Source organism: Myodes glareolus, chromosome 7, assembly GCF_982192425.1.
Source record: "Myodes glareolus chromosome 7, mMyoGla1.1, whole genome shotgun sequence".
Taxonomy (NCBI): Eukaryota; Metazoa; Chordata; class Mammalia; order Rodentia; family Cricetidae; genus Myodes; species Myodes glareolus.
The window spans coordinates 97,744,274-97,769,787 of NC_142032.1; the positions used below are offsets into that span (position 1 = coordinate 97,744,274).

A 25,514-nucleotide genomic window follows, 5' to 3' on the forward strand; every position below is an offset into this window, starting at 1 on the left:
TATGAGAATTTTATGTACATAATTTTCATCCCTCACTACCCCCATCCACAAAGCCTAAAGAGTCCACTAGTGTGGCATGCATGCACACGTATTCAGGGCTGACCACTTGGAGTCTGATAATCTATCAGGGTGTCATCAATGGAGAAAATAGTTCCTGCCTCTCAGCACCCATTGATTGTCTGAATGCCTTCATGTAGGTTTGAGACCTTGTGAAATTTTCTTCATCTGCATTGGCATGTCAACTTGTCTTTTTTAGGGAATCATATTTGTTGAAATTTAGTGAGAAACATTTCCTATCACACCAAGGAGACATTAGCTGCAGAAGGCTTCATCATCTAGCTAGCCATTACAAGCTTTCTTCACCCCCTTCTGTGATGTTTTCTGGGATTTAGGTGTAGACGCTGCAATGTAGCTGGGATTGGGTACTACACAACCACTTTCTTTTTTGATTTGAACAATTATGGATCTTTGTAATAGCTTTTGTCTGCTGATAAAGGAACTTTGCTGAGATATGAGAGCTGGTCTGGTATATAAGCAACATGACCCCAGTCATACCTGAAAGTAGAGGAAAACTCTGGGACAGACAGGATTCTTCCAAGGTCTGTTACTTATGGGGAGTGGCAAAAGTGAACTTTTGATTCTGGAAAAATTTTCAAAACAATATTTTGATGGAAATTGTTTTATCACATTGAAGAAGAAAGTATTAATACAAAATTTATTATGAATCTTATTCACAAGAAGAGTGAATTACTAACGCAGTTTTTGTCTGCTGCCCTAGATATTGACCTTATCTGTGCTGTTACCACAGAAGACTTCAACATCTCCCATGACCTTTGATCATGCTGGACATGAACATTACTCTGGTCAGTGAGTTCATCCTTGTGGGCTTCCCTACAGCCCCTTGGCTACAGGTTCTTCTATTCTTCCTTTTCCTTGTTGTCTATATGTTGATTATAGCAGAGAATCTTGTAATTATATTCACTGTCTGGGCAACTGGCTCCCTCCATAAGCCTATGTACTATTTTCTAAGTAGCATGTCCTTTCTAGAGATATGGTATGTCTCTGTCACAGTCCCGAAGATGCTAGATGGATTCCTCCTGCAGAGACGGCACATCTCCTTCACAGGCTGCATGACCCAGCTCTACTTCTTCATCTCACTTGCCTGCACAGAGTGTGTGCTCCTGGCAGCTATGGCCTATGACCGCTATGTGGCCATCTGCCACCCTCTCCGATATCCAGTCATCATGACCACAGTGTACTGTATACAGCTGATGGCCCTTTCCTATTTTAGTGGTTTCATGGTTTCTGTTGTCAAGGTTTATTTCATTTCACATGTTGCTTTCTGTGGCTCTAATGTCATGAACCACTTTTTCTGTGATATCTCACCAATCCTTAAATTGGCTTGCAAAGACATGTCCACAGCTGAGTTAGTAGACTTTGCTTTGGCTATTGTCATTCTTGTCTTTCCACTTATTACCACTGTGCTCTCCTATGTCTACATAGTGTCCACCATTCTGCGCATACCCTCCACCCAGGGAAGAAAGAAAGCCTTCTCTACTTGTGCCTCTCACCTCACTGTGGTTATAATTTATTACACAGCCATGATTTTCATGTATGTCCGACCCAGAGCTATTGCATCTTTTAATTCCAACAAGCTCATCTCTGCTGTGTATGCAGTCCTTACACCCATGCTGAATCCTTTCATCTACTGCCTAAGGAATCAGGAAGTCAAGAATGCTATCAAGAAGACCTTGGGAGGTGGTCAGTGCTTTGTGCTTAGCTGATCTCCTTGACTTAAGAAAAATACTTTGCTTCTGTAATTTATAAGAATTATCATGATCCTTTTACTAAAAATTTCACTTCAACTTGGATTTGTAAAGAAAACATAGTACAGGCACAAAATAGATAAATAAATATGGACCAAATCTTTATTTTTATTATTAATTAATAATTTAATTATTCAATAATTTAAAGATTCTATAACTGGGTAGTTATAGTGTCTTGAATTATTTTATACTTATTGACATATACTATATATGGGGATGTTGCTAGTATTTTACTCAAAATGAGATATTTGATTCTCAGAGCACTTTATAGTCAGCTGGCTGATGCTACACATTGAGAAAATGAAGTACAACAAGGTTAAATAAGTTGTCAATGGTTGAAACTAAATTAATATCAAAGCCTTTGCCTCATCCCAGGAAACCTTGCTCAAAATGCATTGACTCACATTCTCTCTGCATCTCTAATCTATAGTAGTAGCTCTGGGGGACATTAGCACCAGTGACTGATTTCTATAGGAGAAAGTACAATCTAGTGATTAATGTACACAGAGAGAAGTAATAATAACTGATAGCAATGCTGTACCCATTGTACTGTTTGTAATTGCATCGAGTTATTGTTGAAGCATACTGTTGGTTTAAATAATGAAAATTACCATTTTATAACTCACTTCTATGTTAGCTCTGTTTTTCAAATATTTCTTTCTGTAGAGGTAAGCTCAGTTGTTCGATTGTTTTATACTTTAAAAATTGATGTTTCTGAAACTTTTATCAAATGAATAATAGTTACACATATCAACGCAGAATCAAGGAGAGTTGACTAGTCAACCTTGCTTGTAACACCTTTTAATCATAGATGACAGGTTCTCAATTTTCAGTTTTTGTTTGACCTCTCTACCATAGTATAAGACCCTCTAGAGCAGCAAGTAACTCCTTCTTCTGAGTCTCTAAAATGCCTGTTATGTTGCTTGATATGATAAGCCTATGTATAGTTTATCAATATTTCTCCATTCTGCTTCATGCTTTGTTTTATGAGCTTCTTTTTCTTTGTACACTTTAAGGAGGAAAGAGGAGTCCATCACATGGATTGGATTACTTCAACCTATTGGCCTTTGGTTTCATTCAATAGTCAATGGAAAGTGTCAGCAGGAAAAGAAGGGAGGGAGGGAGAAAGAAAGGAAGAAAGGGAGAGGAGAGAGAGAGAGAGAGAGAGAGAGAGAGAGAGAGAGAGAGAGAGAGAGAGAATATATTTGGGAAATTATTTCACACTGGACAACAAGAATTTTAACAGTATGTGAAACAGCATCCCCTTACCTTTTCCTTTTTGGGTTATTTTATCAGAGTAAACACATCGCACTGTAAGGTTTGTGGAAGAATTTTCTAAATATGTTGTTGCACATACTCTTAATCAACACCTGAGATTCACTATCTCCTAGATAAAACACATTTTTAAAATTACCCCATTGAGTATAGAATAAGTGGGAAATATTGGGAGAATGGATGAACATTGGGAGAATGGATGAACATTCCAGGTCAATATTGAGCTTAAGATTCTGGGACTGGTGATGAACAGTTGGTAAAGTGTGGACTACAAGAGTACAAGGACCTGAGTCTGATTCGTAGAACCCATGTGAAAAAAATTGGGCATGTTCATTCTGGTATGTTCTAGGTATGAAAGACTTAATGGTATCTTGATTGTAATACTCTACCCTAAGGATAATTATTTGGATGCAAACATGATTTCTCATTCTAGATTGTAAGTTTCTTATACATCTGCTTATGGCTCAGTTACCCAAATTAATCCCGATTAATACGCATTTGATTGTCAATAACCCTATGGTGAGTCATTCCCTGTCTTAATATATAATATCTGTAATATTTTTATTGTATTGCCTTCATGTCTGAACCTTCAAAATTTCTAGCGTGTCTTTAAGTTTAAAATACTACATTCTGTCTAAAATGTTTAAATTTTTAGTTTTATGATTGTTGTGACTATTCTGTATTTTTCATATCTGTTTCAACAGTTCTCATAGACTGGGGTTAGAAAGCTCAAAATCTTCATTTATCTTTAAATGCTTCTCCAGGACTTATTATTATGTTACAATTTAACTGATAATTATAATTATAAAAATTTAAAGGGGAGAAGAGATTTGACATAGATTCACAATGCAGCATGATTAAGGTATATATATATATATATATATATATATATATATATCACTTGTATTTTTGTTGTTATTGGAAACACAGTCTAATAGTTCAACAATTTTTCAGTACATGATGTATGTTTACTATTTGATATTGTTACTGATCTGAATAATAAATCACTGAGGCTTATCTATTCATCAAGTCAACCTTTAGAAGGGGAAGAGCTGGTCAAATGTGACAACATGGATGAACTTTGAAGACATTATGAAGAGCAAAACAAGCCAAGCCCAGGATGACAAATGTTAGATGGTATTAGTTGTATGTGGAATCTGTGTGAGGTGTTGACTCACACACGGATTGCATGCAGGGGGCAGTCGGTTGTGGGGCTTTCCTTAGCTTATGTGGATTAGGTAAGTTATAATTCTCTTGTCATTCATCAGCAACTGCAACTTTATCTTCTGTGGCTGAGATAAGTGTTCTGGAGTAAAAAGATTTTCTGACATTCAACCCAAAGGGTTCTTCTCATTTTTCATGGGAATATGGTAAGTAATAAACTCTCCTTTCACTTAATTGACTTAGGGAAGACATTGCTATTAGAATGTTGATGATGCAGGCACCATAGGAAAATCATTACTTGCTCTGAACCTTTGTTTCTCTTTTACAGATCTGAAATATATTAGTCTCTGATTCTTGTGGATGGTTTCCATGATGAAGCCAGGGTGGCTTCATGACTTTGTCATTGGAAAGCTCACATTTAAAATGGAGACAATGTTATTCATCTCAATGTCTGAGAAATGTTATGGCAAATAAATTGTACATATAATAATTCAAAGGTTTCTGAAATATCAGAGATATCCTGGAGTGGTAATGCTTCAGTTATTAATAACTGTAGTATGCCTAAGAAGGGTGGAAAATCAACTCTGTAAGCGTACATAGAACAATATCCGAGGCATCTCACATTAACAACTGGTTATAGTAGTTATTTTCTTTTAAATTGCCAATTAAATTATTTTCTTTTAAATTACCAATTTTTTACTTGTTATAAAATGAAGGGTTTGATTCAATGAATAAATTAATATATTTATATTTTTATGAAAATAATTTCACAACTTTCCTTTTAGTCATAGAGTTACTATAAAAATGTGTTTACATGACAATCATAGAGACCCCACTAATTTTTATCAGCCAAATTTTTCTTAGTTTTACCTCATAGAACATTTAGCAGACTGAGAAAATAAATAACTGAATAATATGCAATAATCTTCAGTTTTGCCACCTGCTGTTCTCAAAGAGAGACATAAGAAGAAATGAGGTTGCAGGCTAAGGCATATCTTGTCACATAGTTCTGAATCCTTAACTTGTTAATTGATGACCAGGTCTGGATCATTTCCGACTAGGTCTGGACTACATCTAATACATAATGTCATTTTCTGTTCCATTGGCCTAATATTCAGAATCTGAAAGACCTGAATATTTTTCTTGTTCTGTTTCTTTGATCCGAAATCTAATCATAGCTGTCCCCCTAGTTCTTAGCATCCTGAAAATAGGAGGAGAGTTGGAAAAATTAAGTTAGAAGAGAGCATGAAGTTTGAAAACTAATTGGAATAGAAGCACTCTAAGCTATTTGCTCCATATATACTTTCCTTTCTTATTTTCCTCTTTCATACTCTTCTTTGCTCTGAATTCGTTTTTGTTTTCCTCTTGGATCTCTAAGAACAGATATTCCTGTTACCAAGCTTCTAAAAGGAAGAGCCAAGATAATTCTTTTAAAAAGATAAGAGGGCAAATATTATGCTACCTAGAAAACAAAACAGTTAAACTTGCTTTATTCTTGATGCTCACTTTTCCAGCCCTGTGTACAATTATTTATTTTTAATGCTTTGAAGAAAGGAGTAGATATGAGCTTTGCATTTACCAAGAGCCTAATGTGTATCAAAACTTCTATGAAATTCTTTTGTGTGTGCTTTGATCACCTCATCTGCATTCTCTTTCAGTAATATTAACACGTCGAAGAAACATAGTTATTTTATCATGGAGAGGTAGGAAAATGAAGGCTTGGGGCCTATCCAGTTTTAGGTTCTGCCTGGGAGAGACAGTGGGAGGAGTCAAGATATAAAACAGTCTGGGATTGTTGACGGAGAAACAGGTCAAGTGCAAGAGTGGGAGAGGACTGGGAAATACAGTGAACAGTGATAGAAAAAAAATCACAATCAACAGAAAAATCTCCCCCATACTGGGCTCTAGTGGTATCAAACAAGCCCAAAAGTATGAACAAATTTTGGATTTAAATTTTTCTAATATATGCAAATTAAAGTGATGTTTCATTTTCCTAGGATCAATAACAGAAAGAGTTATTTTCTTGGACTTTTGACCTTGTAGTCTTTTTTGTGGAGAAGAAAAAAAAATCTGTGAAACTCTTGACTTTATAGAGAAACTTTCTGAAATTTAAACAGGCTAACGTGCTACTTTCTCTCATTCCCTTTTGGTTACCTTTTGCTTTCCAATCACTTTCAGGAGCAAACACAAAGTTTTTGTTCATGAGGATGCCTGTCCATCAGTTTGGTAAGAAGACAACTAAACCAAAATTTCTAAACTAGACTCAAACCATGTGACTTAGTTCACCAGGGCAGCAAAGGATCTGTGAAATATGGTTTGGTGAAATAGCCAGTATTAATTGTATTTCACAACTAATTTTCTTATCAAGGATCTAACACAACCCAGGGACTGTGACAGAAAACAGAGATGTCAAGGTAAGTAAAAAATGAGATAAAACTGGTATTTTCAAGGTGTTCATAAATCTTACAATGATAGGACAGCAAAACAAAATGTTACCATGTGATACTTGAAAATGAGAAATGTTACAAAATCAAAGGTTGCAATGAAAAAAAAAAGCAGAAAGGCTAGATGGGGGTAGGAAAGGAAGAAGATGGCCATGGTTGGTTTGACAGAGGATAATATTTGAACAAACTCTTTCCTAGGGGTATGGGTTAGGAAAAATTTCAGGAACAGGGAAGAGTATGTATGACTAGACTATTGTTAAGAGTGACATAGTGAAGAATTTCACACTCCTCGGGAGTAGCTCAACCTTGTGTTGTTATCTAGCAAAGAAAGAATATTAGAATTTAGAGGAACATAGGACTTAGATCATAAGTGGCACATGCAGAAATGTCAGGAGTATAGGAAGAAACAGATGGTTTTTATGCATATGTTCACATTCATATTTATATAAGGTCACCCAGACTAAATCAGAATAGTATTTAGTACTCTCCTAAATAATCAGTAGACATTCTGCCAGTATCTATTAAGGCCTCAGAGCCATTCTCTGCATACTGTTTTCCGTCCAAACTTGGAAGTTTTTCTTATTAATCCTTCCTTCTACCCCAGGTAAATAACCTCCCCTCCTTTGTAGTATTCCTCTAGTTCTCATCTCACTTTCTCTAACTTCTTCGGAAACCCATTTCTCAACCCGGAGCATCTTCTGGATTTCCTACATCAGTTCTTTTTCTTTGACTTAGCAGGTGAGCCACTTTCTCTGAGTCAATATTCCAATCCTACTAAAGCCTTTCAAAGAGTTCAGAAGTAATTAGGGCATAGCTAGTCTGTGTACCATAGAAGCACACATCCAAAGACTCAGATGGTGTTTAATGAAGAACATTAGGAGTTAGGAGTTCTTAAATATTTTATAAACATGAAAGTTTCTTACAACAAACAATTTTAGATGATGGGAACTTTAACTGATCATAGAAGCTCTGGACAGGAAACAGAAGCTGGATGGTCCAGAGACCTAGTGTACAACCAAACATAACTGACCTAAAAGCCCAGAAAGTCAATGAAACAATTTTTATTTTACTATACCCCTAAATTTCTACCTAGCCCAATCATCATCAGAGAGACTTCCTCTGGTAGCTGTTGGAAACAGATGCAGAGATCCACTCTTAAACGTTAGGCATAGCTATGGGAACCCGGTAGAAGAGGTGGAGGAGCAACTATAGAAGCCAGAAAGGTTGAGGGCACCAGAAGAACACAGTTCACAGAATCAATTAAACAGGGCTTGTAGGGGTTCACAGAGACTGAAGCAGCAATCACAGAACCTACAGGAGTCTGGTATACATCCTCTGCATACATATTGTGGTTGTTTAGCTTAGGGTATTTGTGTAACTCCTAACCGTGGTACTGGCATGTCTCTGACTGTTTTATCTGCTTTCGGGATCCTTTTCCATCTAATGGGTTGTTTCATCCAGCCTTGATATAAGGGTTTGTGCCTAGTCTTATTGCATTATGTTATGCCATGTTTGGGTGATATCACTGGGAAGTTTTCTCTTTTATGTAGGAAAAGAGCAGTGGATCTAGGATAAACAGGAGATGTGTGTGAAGGCTGGGAGAAATGGAGAGAGGGAGGGTATAATCAGGATGTATTGTATAATAGAAGAATAAATAAAAAAAAGAAAATTTAAAAGCTCAGCTTCAGTGTAGAAGCTAGATTTTAGATGTAGAATTTGGGTAAAAGGGCTTGAAAAAAATCTCCTTTATTTTAACATCAGGGTGAAGGACAATGAAGGATCAACATGTGATCAGAATAGGAAAGAATGGGCTATTGATGCTGAATTATTTGAGGAGTAGATTAGACATATGGAAGAAGGGATACACACACACATATTGAAAGAGAGATCAATTTTTGAAGAAATACTATTGTTATACAGTAAAAATAAAGTAGAAGTGCTGTAGGTTCTGGAGAGTGACAGTCTTACATTATAATTTCATCATTTCCCCTAGTAGAGTGTGTGAAATTAGTCACAATATTTACTCTATTACCTATAGTGTGGGACCAGTAACAGCTACCTTATTATGTTGTGGTGAGAATTAAGTGATATAACATCTAGGAAAGAAATGGTTCATATTTTGCTGTGTGATACATCCAATAAAATATTTTTTGTTGTTATCACTATAGATTACACGATCTTGGAGTGAACAAAAGCTATCATGAAAAATAAAGGTAGTAAAAGCAAGGTAAAAAAACTTGGTGAATATTCAGCAAGGTGAAAATGTAGGACAGTAGCCTCATGTGTCCCTCAGCCAAATACTCCACCAGAGTGATGGAGTGCGGATAGGAATCTAGGCAATGCTTGAAGCTATACAGTCCTACTAATGCTTTTAAAATAAACATGTAACTCAACAATAAGGGACTAATATTAGAGGTTATTATCTATTCCAAAAGTCCTGACTTCAATTCCCAGCAACCACATGGTTGCTCACAACCATCTGTAATGAGATCTGAAGTCCTATTGAGGGAGAGACCTGGTCAGTCGTCGTCAGGTTAGACCATGAAACCCGATATGGACAAGTTCAACAGAACCACCATATACAGGCTTCACATGCATGCTTCAGCATTGCCAGAGCATAAATTTAATTTTATTTCATTCATAAGACAGTGTCCAGAGAACTAATCCTACATAACTCACCCTCCAGTTTGCTCCTTGTTCATCTCTCTTCTCTTTGTCCCTATTATTTCCAATCAAATTCCAACTCTATGATTCAATTCCACTTCTTCACTCTATACTTTTACATTTTTGGTTTTCTTTCCTTGGTAGTCATCTCCCTTTCCAAAACCTTGCGATGCTTCATGCATCCAAGCTGTGTCTTCAAGACTTTCTGAGATCCCCAGACAAAAATGATCAGTGCCAATCTTGGATTCTCAGTGTACTCGATATTCTAATGTGATGTTTATTGCAGATGACTGTTTCTTTCTCTGGGTTATTTGCTAAAGAGCTGCAATGCCTTGGCAGTTCTCAACTGCTTCCAACTACTGGGCTAAACACATTGCAGGAGTAAGTAAAAAGTGAGTTAATGAGTGGAAAACATAGTTTTTGATTTTTTTCCGTGCTGGTTTTGGATTCATAATGCTTCTCCCTCATCTACTGAATGCTATGGTTACAGGTGTGTGCAACTGCACTTGTTAAAAATTGACAACTTACGCTGGGTGGTGATGGTGCATGCCTTTAATCCCAGCATTTGGGAGGCATAGGCAGGTAGATCTCTGTGAGTTTGAGGCCAATTTGGTTTACAAGAGCTAGTTACAGGACAGACTTCAAAGCTACAGCAAAACCCTGTCTTGAAAATCCAAAAAAATTTTACAATTTGAGATGGAAAAGACTTGGTTATTTCTGGAGAGGTAGCTGTCATAGAGACAGGACAGTAAAAGTAAAGGTACTCAAATGGGGTTAGCAGATATCCAGTGTCCTAAAGCCGACATAGAAGTATGATTGGTAAAGAACAAGATGGCCACTTTTAGGGAGACACGATTGAACAATTGATTGACTTTCAAGTGTGTAGGAAATAATTCAGCTAGTAATACCTTACTGAGACTTTTTTTAAGTTCTGGGGATTAAACCCAAGTCTTCACACATGCTAATGCTCAGTTAACCCCATGCCCAAGGTTCTGAATTCTTAACTATCTAACTGCTCAAAACCTTCCTAAACCAGTCCAGTAAACAGCAGATATGAACCATGCATCAGAAGAAACCCAGTCCAATAAACAGCAGATGTGAACCATGTATCAGAAGAAACCCAGTCCAGTAAATAGCAAATGCGAGCCTTGCATCAGAAGGAATGCAATGGATCTGCTCACAGTCAGGTCTCCTGCTCTTTACTGCTATGACCTCATGTCTCTGTTCACTCTGCTTTCACCACACTAAAGAGCTGTCTTTTATCTAAAAAAGAAAAAACCTCTTCATCAGGATGCCGCATGGCTAATGCTTTTTATGTTCTTCCTGGCTGTTTAATGAGTTATGTCCTTATCTTTCTGTTTAAAATATTAGCTTATTGTCACTGTCTGCAGTCATGTTTTCCTTTTTATTTTTTATTTTTATGTCTTGGTTAAATTTCTCCACAGAACTTTCCTATTTCTTCTACATGCTGTATTCCTTTTTTGTCTGCCTGCTTCCTTCCTTAGGATGTGACTGAAGAGCACTCTGCCTGGTTTGTCTGTCCTGTTAACTGAGCCACAGCCACTTGATTCTACAGAAGGCACTTGTTCCATATTAGGTTCTCAGTAAACATTTGTAAAACAAATGAATTTAACGTACAAAAGAGATGAACTAGATGCTTACTTTTCTGAAGTGTACTGTATTTTAGCTATCATCTTTTTTTTTTTAAAATTGTTTGTCTGCTTTTTAGAAGGGTCTTCCTGGTGCTGTCTTGTAACTCATTTAAGCCATCCTGGATTCAAACTTGCAGTAATTCTGTATCAATTTCCCTATTGGTGCATGCTGTCAAATCTTATTAAACTGTCATAGTGTTATTTCTTCACTTGCATGAGTTTTCAACCATCAGGGCTCAACTATCCAGGTTTAAATAAGTAAGTCCTATTTATTAGATGGAACGGTGGGGCTCTCCTTTACTGAGATACCTGGCAGTGCATATTTGTGACTGTCAGTCACTGGACAATAATTGCTTGTTGATTTGTTTTTTTCTTTTCAAGTCTTTAAACAGAAGAATCTGACCCTTTTCAATCTTACATCATTTTCTTTCTTTCTTTTAAGGTGTTTCTGAGACTAGGTCTCACTATTTAGCACCAACTTTCCTGGACCTCACTTTGTAGACCGCTGGTTTTGAACTCACAGAAATCTACCTACCTCTGTCTCCTGAGCTATGAAATTAAAGGTATGTGCTACGAAACTCCATGCCTACTTTCTCTTTTTAATATCCAGGGGAAGCCAGGCCTTAAACAAGGAATAATTGTATCCTCCTTACCACTAATTATGCTATATAGCCCCTTTCCACTAATGATGCTTACTTAGTGGCTTAGGCAGTTGAGGTCCGCTCCAGATTATAATGTCCGGAAGCAATACGTCATGGACTAGAGTTCAGACTTTCTGTCTGCAAGGTCCTATGGTGAGTATGTTTGCATTGCTTTGGTTCTCTAAACACTGAGTCTGTTTCCTTGTAGACTCTTCTGTCATGTTTCTATAATGTGTCACATGATATCTTAAAAGCAGACATGCTAAATGCATCTACCTACAGACATTCCTTTACTCATGGTGCTTCCTTTATTCATGGTGCTTCAGAGCTAAGCTATGTGCTTCCTCCCTTTCTTATACCTCTTGGATATAAAAGTCTCCTGAGAGAAGCACCTAAAATTAATTAAAAGATAATCCTTTGTGGCGGAGAAAGAAGTCAAATTTGAGTTCCAATTTGTTATAGCCATTATCACAATATACAATAACCAAGTACTTTATGGTCAGTTAGAGGAGTCTTTAAAAAATGGTGAAAATGAGAAATAATCAATGGATATTTAGAGGATTTCACATTTATTTCCCATTCCCTGAGTTCTGTCTTTTTTTTTTTTTGAGGAAATTTCTGTTTCTTTAAAAGTATTTTTCTCTTTAGTTCATTTTATTTGTAATTTTATGCCAGCTTCTAACTCTATTCAAATTGTAATAATGTCCTTAGACCACGTCATCCCCTGGGGAACTAGGACCTCTCTTGAATCCTCTCTTCTTCAATATGCTCCTCAATTGCAGTTTACGTTTAACTTGTATCTAAAGTTATAATGCTGTATAAAGTTATAATAGCCAAGAATTAGATAGAACTAATCAAGTGATATTTGTATCAATATTTAATTTTCATATGTGTTTGAAGAAAGCATATATTAGGTTGATAAATAAAGTTGAAATTAGATTATATGAAGTATGATATTAGTACACATATGTTTGTAAATATATTCATATACTATACTTCTCTTTTCTCTATGGTTTGATTCCCTTGATTCTAGCTACTTATTGTGAACTACTGCCTAAAACATTGATTGGAAAATTACAGAAGTAAATAATTCACATGTTTAAATTTTATGTTCTTCCAAGTATCGTGATGAACTCCCATTTCATCTTCCTCTTACATGAATCATCCCTGTGTTCAATATAGGCACCCTATTTTGCATCAACTCCTTCTACCCTTTAAATTTTCCTCCTATGGAAGGGCTTCTGTTCAGGTGAGTATTGTTTTATGTGACAATAACTTAAAAGTGTAAAACTAATAAGTAAAAGAAAAAAACATTATATGCCCAGGTTGCAATGATCAATGGTACAGTAACAAATTTTGGAAAAGAAACTAAGAGAGAAGATTTCAACCACATAAGACTATATTTTTATTATTGTCTAGTTTATTACTAACCATGCTTATTGACATTTTACTGTGTCCAAGGTATAAATTTAAATTTTTGGTGTGTATGCGAATGTATATATATGTATGCATAGGAACAGAGTGCATGGAGGGGGCTAATAGTCAAATCTTTGAATATCTTCTACATATCATATCCATAATTATGTATATATAATTCTATCTATAAATATATATAGTGATTATCATTTGTATTAATACAAGCCATATAAAAGGTTTTGAATTTTCTTTATTTTATTTTTAAAGTCACTGCTCTAAACATGGACAAAGAATCATCACTAGTGTCTTAAAAAGATGTCCAGCTGTCTTGCTATCCTGACCAGGAGGTTTCTCCTCTAATAGTTGTGTTGCTTTTATTTTATCCAGATTTTGAATTTGCCTCATTCCTGGCACTGCTGATTGAACCACCCTAGGAACATTTTCCTGTCACATGGTTTTCTGCCTGCCTCATAGTTCCTTCTAGAACCCGGAAGCATACTAACAGGAAAGTTCTCACCACTAGTGCCAACTGTAGACCCATTCCTGACTCAGATCCAAAGACTAAAACTCTAAATATGGCCTCATGTTCCCATTTCAATGTTCCTGGCTGTGTGCTCTTTGTTTTAGGTGGTCTCTGTTTTTCTGGAGTCATCTTGTGACTGTGCGTGTTTCCCACATCAAACCCAGCATAGATAAAGAATTTAGAGTAATATTTTTACAAGAAAATTTTCTGCAGCCTAACGGCCCCTGATGCCCATCTGGATCTCACTTTTGAAAGCTCTTATATTAACATTAAACTTTTGTCTTTTGGTAATGCAGCTATGTGGAAGGGAAACATCACCAACATCAGAGAGTTCATCCTCGTGGGCTTCCCTACAGCTCACTGGCTGCAAATGCTGCTCTTTTTCATCTTCCTCATAACTTACTTGTTTGTGCTTTTGGAGAATCTGGTCATCATCTTTACTGTGTGGGTCACTGGGTCCTTGCACAAACCCATGTACTATTTTCTAGGTAATATGTCCTTTCTGGAGGCCTGGTATATTTCTGTCACTGTACCTAAGATGCTGGCTGGATTCCTATTTCACCCCAATACCATTTCCTTCTTGGGATGCATGACACAGCTCTATTTCTTCATATCTCTTGCCTGTACTGAATGTGTACTTTTAGCTGCCATGGCCTATGATCGATATGTCGCCATATGTTGGCCTCTTCGTTATCCAGTCATGATGACCACAGGGTTTTGTGTTCAGCTGACTATCAGTTCCTGGGTAAGTGGTTTCAGTATCTCCATGGCAAAGGTATACTTCATCTCCCGAGTTGCCTTCTGTGGCAATAATATCTTGAACCATTTTTTCTGTGATGTGTCACCTATCCTTAAGCTGGCCTGTATGGACTTACTTATGGCTGAGAGGGTAGATTTTGCCCTAGCCATCGTCATCCTTGTGTTTCCTCTCTCAGCCACAGTCCTTTCCTATGCCTTCATTGTCTCCACCATCCTGAATATACCCTCAGCCACTGGGCAGCGGAAGGCCTTCTCCACCTGTGCTTCTCATCTTACAGTGGTGGTCATTTTCTACACAGCTGTGATCTTCATGTACGTTCGACCTCGGGCCATTGCTTCATTTAATTCTAACAAACTGATCTCAGCTATCTATGCAGTCTTCACTCCCCTGCTCAACCCTATCATCTATTGCCTGAGGAACAAGGAAGTCAAAGACGCCATCAGGAAAGCCATAGCAGGTGGCAGAGCCCTGTCCTTGGGAGATTCTATTTCCTGAAGTGACTTAGATATTTATCACTTGACTTAGCCTCAGAAAGTACATTTGTTGGAGGAAATTCTGTAATTGTTTACATACTGAATTAGTAGAACAATTTATGGACATAGAAAAAGATAAAGATCTTAACAATCACAGAGAAACCTCTTTTCTTGTCTGGTTCTAATTAAATGCTTTTTTATAAAAGCAGATTTAGTAAAAACATACATTAGCAAAATAATTATAAAGGAATTTTATTATCTGTGAAGCAATCTAAATAAATAATCAGCTATTACTGAACTGTTGTTAGCATTCTGTTGATAATGTTATTGAATTCTGAATTATCCTGTTTTAAAAGTCTTTGACTCAGCAGGAGTACTCAAAGAGAGGTCTCTGTGAAAAATTTTATATGGACTACCATTCTTTGATGTGGGCTGGAGACTTGTTTTATAGTCAACCACAACTCATTTTGGTTAGTTTTAAAATTTAGTAAAATGAGAAAGAAATTTTCTTTTAACTATAACAGGAATATTGTAATGTAGTACATGCATTACCTTCTCATGTCATAAAGAAAATGAACACACACACAGACATTTCTACTGTAATTATGTTCTTTAGTTGGAGCTTCTACATATAAAATGTAGATGAAATAGTGGAAGATCAGACTATGGGTAATTGGAAATGGCTTGGCAACTCATTAAAGCACCTTTGTTTTAGGTAAAAAATAGCATCGGCATTGATGTGAGACCAAGTGCTTTTGGTTAGGCATTCCTTTTCCTGGATATGAGGAATATTCCAAGTTTTAGAGTACATTCACATTTTAATAAGTTTCACTTTTGATTTGGAAAGGTCAATGTTCTATCCTAACAAGTTAAATATACTTTCATGCAGTAATGAGACAATAAAAGAGAACTGGGTGTTGTTGGGTTCAGTAGGAATGATGAATTGGTAAGCTCCTGGAATGGGATCTTCTAAGAGTTTAAAAATGACAGATGGACTGACAGATTAGAATTGAGCCAGTGACCAGTTCCAGAGTCAGGGATCTCAATCAGAACAGGTACATGGGGTAACTGCTGAGTGAGTGAGCCAGATCCAGAGACTGTTGAGGGTACAGACATGAATCTGGGATCTTCAAAGGAGTAGACCTAAACTAGGACCCTGGTGGGCCTGGGCGTGAGTCTAGAACCTTCCAAGAACTAGACCTGAGCCAGGACGTCTGCTGGTCTGGGCGTAAGTGAACCTGGGACCTTCCAGGGAATAGGCAGAAACCTGGAACTCTGTGGGTCCAAGTGTGAGTCTGGAACCTCTGAGGGAGTAAGCAGGTCCTCTGCGGGTCCAGTTGTACTCGAGTCTGGGACCTCCAAGGCAATAGACTGGAGCCAGAAAGCTTTCCAGGTCCAACTCCTGACTGAGCCAGCAACCAAATCCAGAGTCAGCAATCTCCACTGGCACAGATACAGGGAAGGAATTGCTGAGTGAGTGAGCCAGAGACTGCTGAGTGTTTGGATGTGAATCTGGGACCTTCAAGGGAGCAGACCTAAGGCAGGACCCTAGTGGGTCTGGGCATGAGTCTAGGATCTCCCAAGAACTAGACCTGAGCCAGGACCTCTGCCAATGCGGGTGTGAGAGAACCTGGGACCTCTGAGGGAATAGGCAGGAACCAGAGATCTTGGCAGGCCCAGGCGTAAGTCTGGGACCTAAGAGGGAGTAGGCCTGAGCCAGGACCTCTCTGGGTCCGGACATTGGTCTGGGACATCAAAGGGAATAGGCAGAAACCTAAAATCTTTGCGGGTCTGAGCAGGAGTCTGGGACCTCTGAGGGAGTAAGCATGTCCTCTCCGGGTCTGGTAACACTTGAAACTGGGACCTCTGAGGCAGTACACCAGAGCCAGAAACCTTTCCAGGTCCAACTCCAAGCCACGGACTTTTTCAGGAGGGGATCCAGACCAGGATATAAAGAAACAGGGCAAAGCCAAAGTAGGCCTGAGACAGCAAACTCCAAGGAGACAGAGCAAAGCACAGGAGTGCTGAGTTATCTCTAGGAACACAGAGTAACCAATGGGGAAATTAGAATGTGACACTGACTGTACCATGAAGAACAACCATCTGAGCTTTGAATTCACTGGCACCTAGAAGATAATTCAACAGAATCCCAGATAGCACCAATCACACCTATTAGAGGAAAAGATGAGTCGAAAAGGAAAGAAAACACACAACACCACAAAGAACGACACAACACCAATACCCCCCCCCCCCAAACCCTACAACGGCAAAACCTGAACAACCAAATATGGATGAAGCAGAAGAAAATGACCTAAAAAATAACTTCAAGAGAATTTTTGAAACTCCTAAAGAAGAAATGAGAAATTCCCTTAAAAATGACGGTAAAAAAACCCCAAAAAGTTGGAAGACATCAGCAAATCACTTAAAGAAAACCAAGAAAAAGAAATCAAAAATATGAAAGAAACTATTCAGGACTTGAAAACTGAAAGAGACAATAAGGAAAACACAAGCCAAGAGAATTATAAAAACAGAAATCATGAGAAAAAGATCAGGAACCACAAGCATGAGCAGCAGAATACAAGAGATGAAAGAGAGAATCTCAATTGCTGAAGATACAATAGAGAAAATAGACTTTTCAGTCAAAGAAAACATTAAATCTAACAAAAGCTTAACCCAAAATATCCAGGAAATATGGGACACCATGAAAAGGAAATATGGGACACCATGAAAAGGCCAAACCTAAAATCATAGGTATAGAAGAAGGAGAAAAAGTTCAACTCAAAAGCACAGAAAATATATTTAACAAAATCATACAAGAAAACTTTCCCAACCTAAAGAAGGATATGCCTATGAAGATACAAGAAGCTTACAGAACACCAAATAGACTGGAACCAAAAAAGACCCCTCACCATATATTAATCAAAACACTAAACATACAGAGTAAAGAAAGATTATTAAGAACCGCAAAGTAAAAAGGCCAAGTAACATATAAAGGTAGACCTATCAGAATTATACCAGACTTCTAATTGGAGGCAATGAGAGCTAGAAAGTCATGGTTAAGCATTATACAGGCATTAAGAGACTAAGGGTGCCAGCCCAGACTAGTATTCCCAGAAAAACTTTCAATCACCATAGAAGGACAAAACAAGATATTCCATGTCAAATCTAAATTTCACCAATACCTATCCACAAACCCAGCCCTACACAAAATATGGGGAAAAAACCCTCCAAATCAAGGAACACAGACAATTGATGGTCTCATAGTAGCAAATCCCAATGTAGGGAAAAACAGACAAATTAACATCACCAACAATAAAAACTAAATTAACAGGAGATAGCAATCATTGGTCATTAATATCCCTTAATATAAATGACTCAACTCACCTATAAAAAGGCACAGACTAACAGATTGGATACGAAAACAGAATGCATCCTTCTGCTGCATTCAAGTAACACATCTCAACCTCAAAGACAGACATCAACTCAGAATAAAGGGTTGGGAAAATATATTCCAATCAAACGAACCTAAAAACAAGTGGATGTACCTATTTTACTATCTAACAAAACAGCATTCAAGCTAAAATCAGTCAAAAGAGACAAAGAAAATCATTTCAAATTAGTCACAAGAAAAATTCATTAAGAGAAAATTTCAGTACTAAACATCTTTGTCCCAAATACAAGGGCACCCTCGTATGTAAAAGAAACACATCTGAAGCTTAAATCATACATTAAACCCCACATACTAATAGTGGGAGACTAAAATACCAGACGTCTTAAATCAAGAACAGATGAGCAAATTAGACAGACCTACAACTGCCAAAAGAATAGGAACAGTCATCAGAAGTCAGTCAAACAAAAAAAGCCCAGGACCAGATGATTTCAGCTCAGAATGCTACAAGACTTTCAAAGAAAAACTAATACCAATACTCCTTAAATTATTCCATGCAATAGAAATAGAAGAAACGTTGTCAAACTCTTTTTATGAGACTGCAATTTCCCAAACCACAGAAAGACTTTACTAAGAAAGAGAATTACAGACCAATCTCACTCATGAACATTGAGGCAAAAGTACTAAATAAAATCCTGGAAAATCAAATCCAAGAAAATATCAGAACCATCATCCACCATGATCAAGTCGGTTTCATCCCAATGATGTATGAATGGTTCAACATACGAAAATCTGTCAATGTAATTACCATATAAACAAACAAAAAATAACCACATGATCATCTCATTAGATGCCGAAAAAGCTTTAGACAAAATAAAAAAAATCCCCTCATGATAAAGACTTTAGAAAGAGCAAGGATACAATGAATATACCTAAACATTATAAAGGCAATATACAGCAACCCAACAGCCAACATCAAACTAAATGGAGAGAAACTCCTAGTGACTCCACTGAAATCAGGAACAATACAAGGTTGTGCACTCTCTCCATATCTATTCAATACAGCTCTTGAGGTCCTAGCTACAGCAATAAGACAACAAAAGGAGATCAAGGGGGTACAAATTGGTAGCAAAGAAGTGTGTTTGCTGATGATATGATAGTTTACACAAACAATTCCAAAAATCCTACCAAGGAACTTCTACAACTCATAAACACTTTCAGTAATGTAGCAGGTTACAAGATTAACTCAAAAAATCAGTAGTCCTCCTATAAACAGATGATAAAAGATCTGGGAAAGAAATCAGAGAATTAACAACCTTCACAATAGCCACAAATAGCATAAAATATCTTGGAGTAGCTCTAACCAAACAAGTGGAAGACTTGTATGACAAGAACTTTAAATCCTTGAAGAAATTAAAGAAGACACCAGAAAGTGAAATGATCTTCCATGCTCTTGGGTAGGCAGAATTAACATAGTAAAAATGTCTGTCTTACCAAAAGCAATATACAGATTCAATGTAATACCCATCAAAATCCCAGAAAAAGTCTTCACAGACCTTGAAAGAATGGTACTCAACTTCATATGGAAAATCAAAACTCCCAGGATAGCCAAAACAATACTGTACAATAAAAGAAATTTGGAGGCATCATAATCCTTGACTTCAAACTCTACTAAAGAGCTACAGTAGTGAAAATAGCTTGGTATTAGCCTAAGAACAGACAGGAGAACCAACAGAACCGAACAGAAGATACAGATATCAATCTACACATCTTTGAATATCTCATTTTTGACAAACAAGGAAAAAATATCAATGGGAAAAAGGCATATTTAACAAGTGGTGCTCACATAACTGGATAACAACATGTAGAATGAAAATAGACCCATATCTATCACCATGCACAAAACTCAAGTCCAAATGGATCAAAAACCTCAACGTAAAGCCAGCCACACCAAGCCTTATAGAAAAGAAAGTGGGAAATACACTTGAACACATTGGCACAGGAGACCACTTCCTAAATATAACCACAGCTTCACAGACACTGAGAGAAACAAGTAATAAATGGGACCTCCTGAAACTGAAAAGTTTCTGTAAAGCAAAGGACATGGTCAAGAAGACAAAATGACAGGCTACAGAATGAAAAAAAGATCATCACTAACCCCACATCAGGCAGAAGTCTGATCTCCAAAATATATAAAGAACTCAAGATATTTCTCACCAAAAGAATGATTAATGCAATAAAAAATGGAGTACAGACCTAAACAGAGAACTCTCAACAGAGGAATCTAAAATGGCTGAAAGACACTTAAGAAGAAAATGTTCAGCATATTTTGTCGTCAGAGAAATGCAAATTAAAACAACTCAGATTCCATCTTTTTTTTCAGTCACACACACACACACACACACACACACACACACACTTTTTTAATTGCTCAGATTCCATCTTACACCTGTAAGGATGGCCAAGATCAAAAGCACTGATGACAACTTGTGTTGGAGAGGTTGTGGGGGAAAGGGAACACTTCTGCATTGCTTGTGGGAATGCAAGCTAGTATAAACCCTTTGGATGTCAGTGTGGTGATTTCTCAGTATATTAGGAAACAACCTTTCTCAAGACCCAGTAATACCACTTTAAGATATATTTCCGAAGGATGCTCAATTGTGCCACAAGGACATGTGCTCAGCTATGTTCATAGCAGCTTTGTTTGTCATAGCCAAAACCTGGAAACAACCGAAATGCCCTTTGACTGAAGAATGAATAAGGAAAATGTGGTACATTTACACAATGGAGTACTACACAACCACTTTTCCCATCACATTTTTACTCCTAGATTTGACAACCATAGTCAACATTTCATTGCTCCATGTATGCTAATTTCTCCGAGTACACCTCCATGGCCAAAGAAAACCATACTTATCTGACTGAGTTCATCTTGCTGGGTCTTTCTTCAGATCATCAGACTCAGCTCTTGCTGTTTGTGGTATTTTTCATCATCTACTTGCTCATTGTGTTTGGGAGTATGTCTGCTCATCCTATTCCTCATTCATGTTGACTCTTGACTTCAAACACCAATGTACTTCTTTCTCAAAAACCTGTCATTAAATGATCTCTGTTTCTCTACAACTATTGTTCCCAAGATGTTAGTCCAGTTTTTAGTTGTAAAATAGACCATTTCTTTTGCTGGGTGTTCAATGCAGATGCTTATTTTTCTCATAATGGGGTGTGGTGCTGGAAAATTTTCTGTATTCTGTCAATCATGTTTTAAATAAATGCTGACTGGCCAGGTAGGAAATATAGGTGGGAAAACCAGACAGGAAGTAGAAATGATGCAATGAGAACAGGAGAATTCTGGGAAGGAAGAAGCTGATTCCTCCCACTCCTTCCCAGATCATTGAAGCAGCAGGATATGATCTGCCCCACTGAAAAAGGTACTGAGCCACATGGCTAACATGGATCAGGACAATTGGTTAATATAAGTTACAAGATCTAATAAATACCCCGAACTAATAGGCCAATCAGCTTTATAACTTATAGAGATCTCCGTGTGATTTTCTTTTGGGGCTAAACAGTTGTGCAGTACTAGGCTGGACAGGCCCCCTCATGGTACAGGGGTGCACAGAAAGCTCTCCTCCAGGCATGTCTTATGACCGCTACATAGCTGTCTGCAAGCCCCTGCACTATTCTGCCATCATGACACTTAGGGTTTGTGTTCTGCTAGTTGTGGGATCCTGGGCTAGTGGGATATTTCTGTCTGTAATAGATACCACATTTACTTTATGCTTGTCATACCAGGGACCAAATCTAATCAATCATTACTTTTGTGAGCCTCCTGCACTTTTGAATCTGGCTTCAGAAGAAACTCACACAGCTGAGATGGTCATTTTTGCAATGGGTATAGTAATTCTCCTAGGTCTTGTTTCTCTCATCCTTTTCTCCTATTGAAATATTATCTTAACAATGGTTCAAATACAATTAGATAAGGGGAGGCTGATGGTCTTCTCCACCTGCAGTTCCCATTTCATTGTTGTTATCTTCTTCTATTGCTCAACAATATTTACCTACATGCAGCCCAACTCAAAGAAAATGAGTGAAAGAAAATGGTAATCTCAGTGTTCTACTCAGTTGTAACATCTATGTTGAACCCATTCATTTATAGCCTAAGGAACAAGGACATGAGGAAGCATTAAGAAAAGCATTTAAAAGAGAGATAAGATAACAGAATATGGGACATAATCAGGGCATAAGTCATTCTGAAGTTCATGAACGGTTTAAACATCTTTCACTGTGGACTATCTCTAATCTGAGAGTAAAGTTCACTCACATTTACCAAGGAATGCTTGTTCCTCCAGTGTTGTCCAAAATTGTTATTCTTGGGTGCAGCTCACTCAATTTGTGACAATTTGCCCACTGAAATTAAATCAATAAAATAAAATCAATTTAAAATAGTGAGAAAATTCTATAAACTTCAGCTTTCATGAACCAATCTCTTTCCACCCAGGGATATTTCCTGTTACTTTAAACTGCATAGCTACTTGCCAAACTCATATTATCGTACCATTATCCATAGTCATCTTTAGAGAATATAGCTTATTTTTTCTAGTTTCATTTTTTATTTAATTTTTAAAAATTTTACATACTAGCCTTAGTTCTCCCTCCCTACCCCATTCCCACCTCTTTCATTCCCCCATCATTCTTTTATCCACTCCTCAGAGGAGGTAATGCCTCCTTGGGGAGTCAGCAATTTGGTTTACCAAACTGAAGCAGGACCAAGTCCCTCCCCTTTTTAAGGTATCTGGTATCCAACCATAGGGAATAGGCTCCAAGAGCCACTGCATGCATCAACCATATGTCCTGGTCCCCATTGTTGCTGACCAATAGGACATCTTGCATAAGCCGATGAATTATGCCAAACAAGTTTATTAAGAACTACAGCTTCATCCCTTCTGCAAAATATGATATGGCAATGTAGCACAAAGCTTGGGGGAATAATCAACTAATGTCTGATTTGACTTAAGGTACACTTCATGAATTGGAACCCATACCTGATACTGCTTGAGTGACCAAAAACCAGAGACTAGATAGATGGCCCAGAGATTTAGGGTAAAACCAAATGCTGTTTAATTTTAAGAGATAATGATAAAACAACTCCTAATGATATTCTGCTATACTCACAAATTAGTACTTTGCTCAACCAAATCATCAACAGAGAAACTTCCCCTCTAAAGAATGCAGAGAAAGAGTCTTGGAACGCACAGCTCTAAATGAGATGTCTCTATCAAATATCTACCCTCAGAGCTGAGAGAACCCAGTTAAGGAGGAGGTGGAAAACATAATAGACAGAGGGGATGAAAGTCACCAAGACAACAAGGTCCTCTGAATCAACTGAGCAAGCCTCACATGAACTTACAGTGACTAAAGCAGCAAGCACAGGGCCTCCATGGGTCTGTCCCAGGTTGTTTGCATTAATATTATAGTTTTCAGCCTAATATTTTTATGGGACTACTGAGTGTGTGAACACATCGATCTCTAGTTTTTGTGCCTTCTCTTGGGCTCTTTTCTTTGTGTTGATTTGCCTTGTCCAACTTTGATACGAGAGTTTTTCTTTTATATTTTATTTTGTTACGTTTTTTTTATCTCTTAGGAGCCCCGTTTCTCCCCCTAAGGAGAATCAAAAAGGAGTGAATTTAGGTAGGAGGGTAGGTAGGAAGGAACTGGGGTGAGTAGGGGAAAGGGAAACTGTAATCAGAATGTATTGTTTGAGAAAGGGCTCTATTTTTAATAAAAGATAAAAAACCAGAATGACAAAAAAAACCCTACAGTATCATGTATACAATACTGTACTTGTACAGGTGAAAATTCCCATGGTGAAAAATGTCCAGGGTCAGTAGAGAGCTTTATCAGACAACCTTGGCAAAGAGAATACAGGATTCCTCAAGCACAGCTGCCTCAGGGTGATAACGACAGCACAAGGGCAGGACTCGGGTCTACAAAAGCCACAACCTTGACTATTCTGATGCACTGGATCCAGCCTCTGATTGACCTTGTCAAGTCTACCCCTGGACGAGGACACAGAACTAAAGTTCGTTTTTTTCTTCAGTCATGGTCTCTGAGAAATCTTGAATCAGTCTGACTCCCCATAGTTAGGATCTTGAAAAGTTTAAACCTTTTAAAATGTAACTAACAATATATCTAAAACACAAGAATTAAAATTAATTTCATACTGATATTTCTAAAGAATTATGAATGGCTTTAGAATGAGTACCAATTTAAAACTGAAATTATCAAATGAGAAAATGTTCCAAATGAACTCATTTGACTATGGAGTGTTTACTACAGACGGCACATTTCGTCGTACGCCATTCCCACTGTGCTCAGGTACCATTTTAGAAGAGTGGACCAAAAGACTGTAAAAGCTAGCGGTGGTGAATGTCTGTAGGTAAAATGTTTGCTAGACATAAAATTATACCCATGAATCCTCAGTGGCTGGGACTGTATGAACAAGTTCAATCCATCCAAAATCCTGTCATCGATGGGGACAGGGATTTCAAGACTCCATTCCTTACTTACAAAGTATTGGCACATAATGGCTCCCAGGGGCAGGAGAATGCGTTTTCTTTAGAGATGTGGTCTCTGAATGGCTGCCTATGCCCTAGTAGTTGTTCCTACTCCTGTGAAAAGAACAACTCTACGTGTACTCATTATTCTTTTTTAAATTTTATTTTTAAAAAATGAGCACATGAAGTTTAAAGGAAACAGTTGTGGTAGAGTATGGAAGTACTCAGAAGAGAGGGAAGAAGTGGATTTTACAGAACCTGTTGTAAGTGTATATGAAGTTCTCAAGCAGAGAAATGACCTCCATTTCTGGTAGCACAGTGAACAACGAACCTTCTGAAAGCATTTGAATGCTAAGTAACATCTTTCTTTTCAAAATTTAACAAGCAACATTTTTATTGACTTTCTAATAATTTGAAGCTTATCTGTTGGAGGCATTGGATAGCTTTTGCCTGAACATCTAAACTGTTATCTTTTCTCCATTCAGAATATAGGAGATATACTATGCACTAACTACATAGCACTGTTTACAAAAACACCTAAACACCTCTATAAAACACTTGTATAGGTTGAATTATTATTAGCTCTTTCTGGATTTAAATAACTCCCTAGCAACAACTTGGCACTTTCAGACCTTGGATTTCTGCCCACTTTTCTATCAAAGGGAATAACTAGGAAAGTAAAAAGAAATGTTAATGATGAATATTAGGATGGGTATAAAGACACGATACACATG

At 37.4% G+C, this 25,514-nt stretch overlaps 2 protein-coding genes and 1 pseudogene across 2 annotated transcripts; all 3 read left to right on the forward strand.

The window, feature by feature from the left end:
• Positions 1 to 839: 839 nt before the first annotated feature.
• LOC125395264 (olfactory receptor 6B9-like) lies at positions 840 to 1,784 on the forward strand. Its single transcript, XM_048426570.2, has one exon. It carries the CDS (start codon positions 840 to 842, stop codon positions 1,782 to 1,784), a length of 945 nt encoding a protein of 314 aa, XP_048282527.1.
• Positions 1,785 to 13,903: 12,119 nt separating this feature from the next.
• LOC125395259 (olfactory receptor 6B9) lies at positions 13,904 to 14,860 on the forward strand. The gene has a single exon (XM_048426565.3). It carries the CDS (start codon positions 13,904 to 13,906, stop codon positions 14,858 to 14,860), a length of 957 nt encoding a protein of 318 aa, XP_048282522.2.
• Positions 14,861 to 21,119: 6,259 nt separating this feature from the next.
• LOC125395257 (olfactory receptor 2D3-like) lies at positions 21,120 to 22,442 on the forward strand (annotated as a pseudogene).
• Positions 22,443 to 25,514: the final 3,072 nt, after the last annotated feature.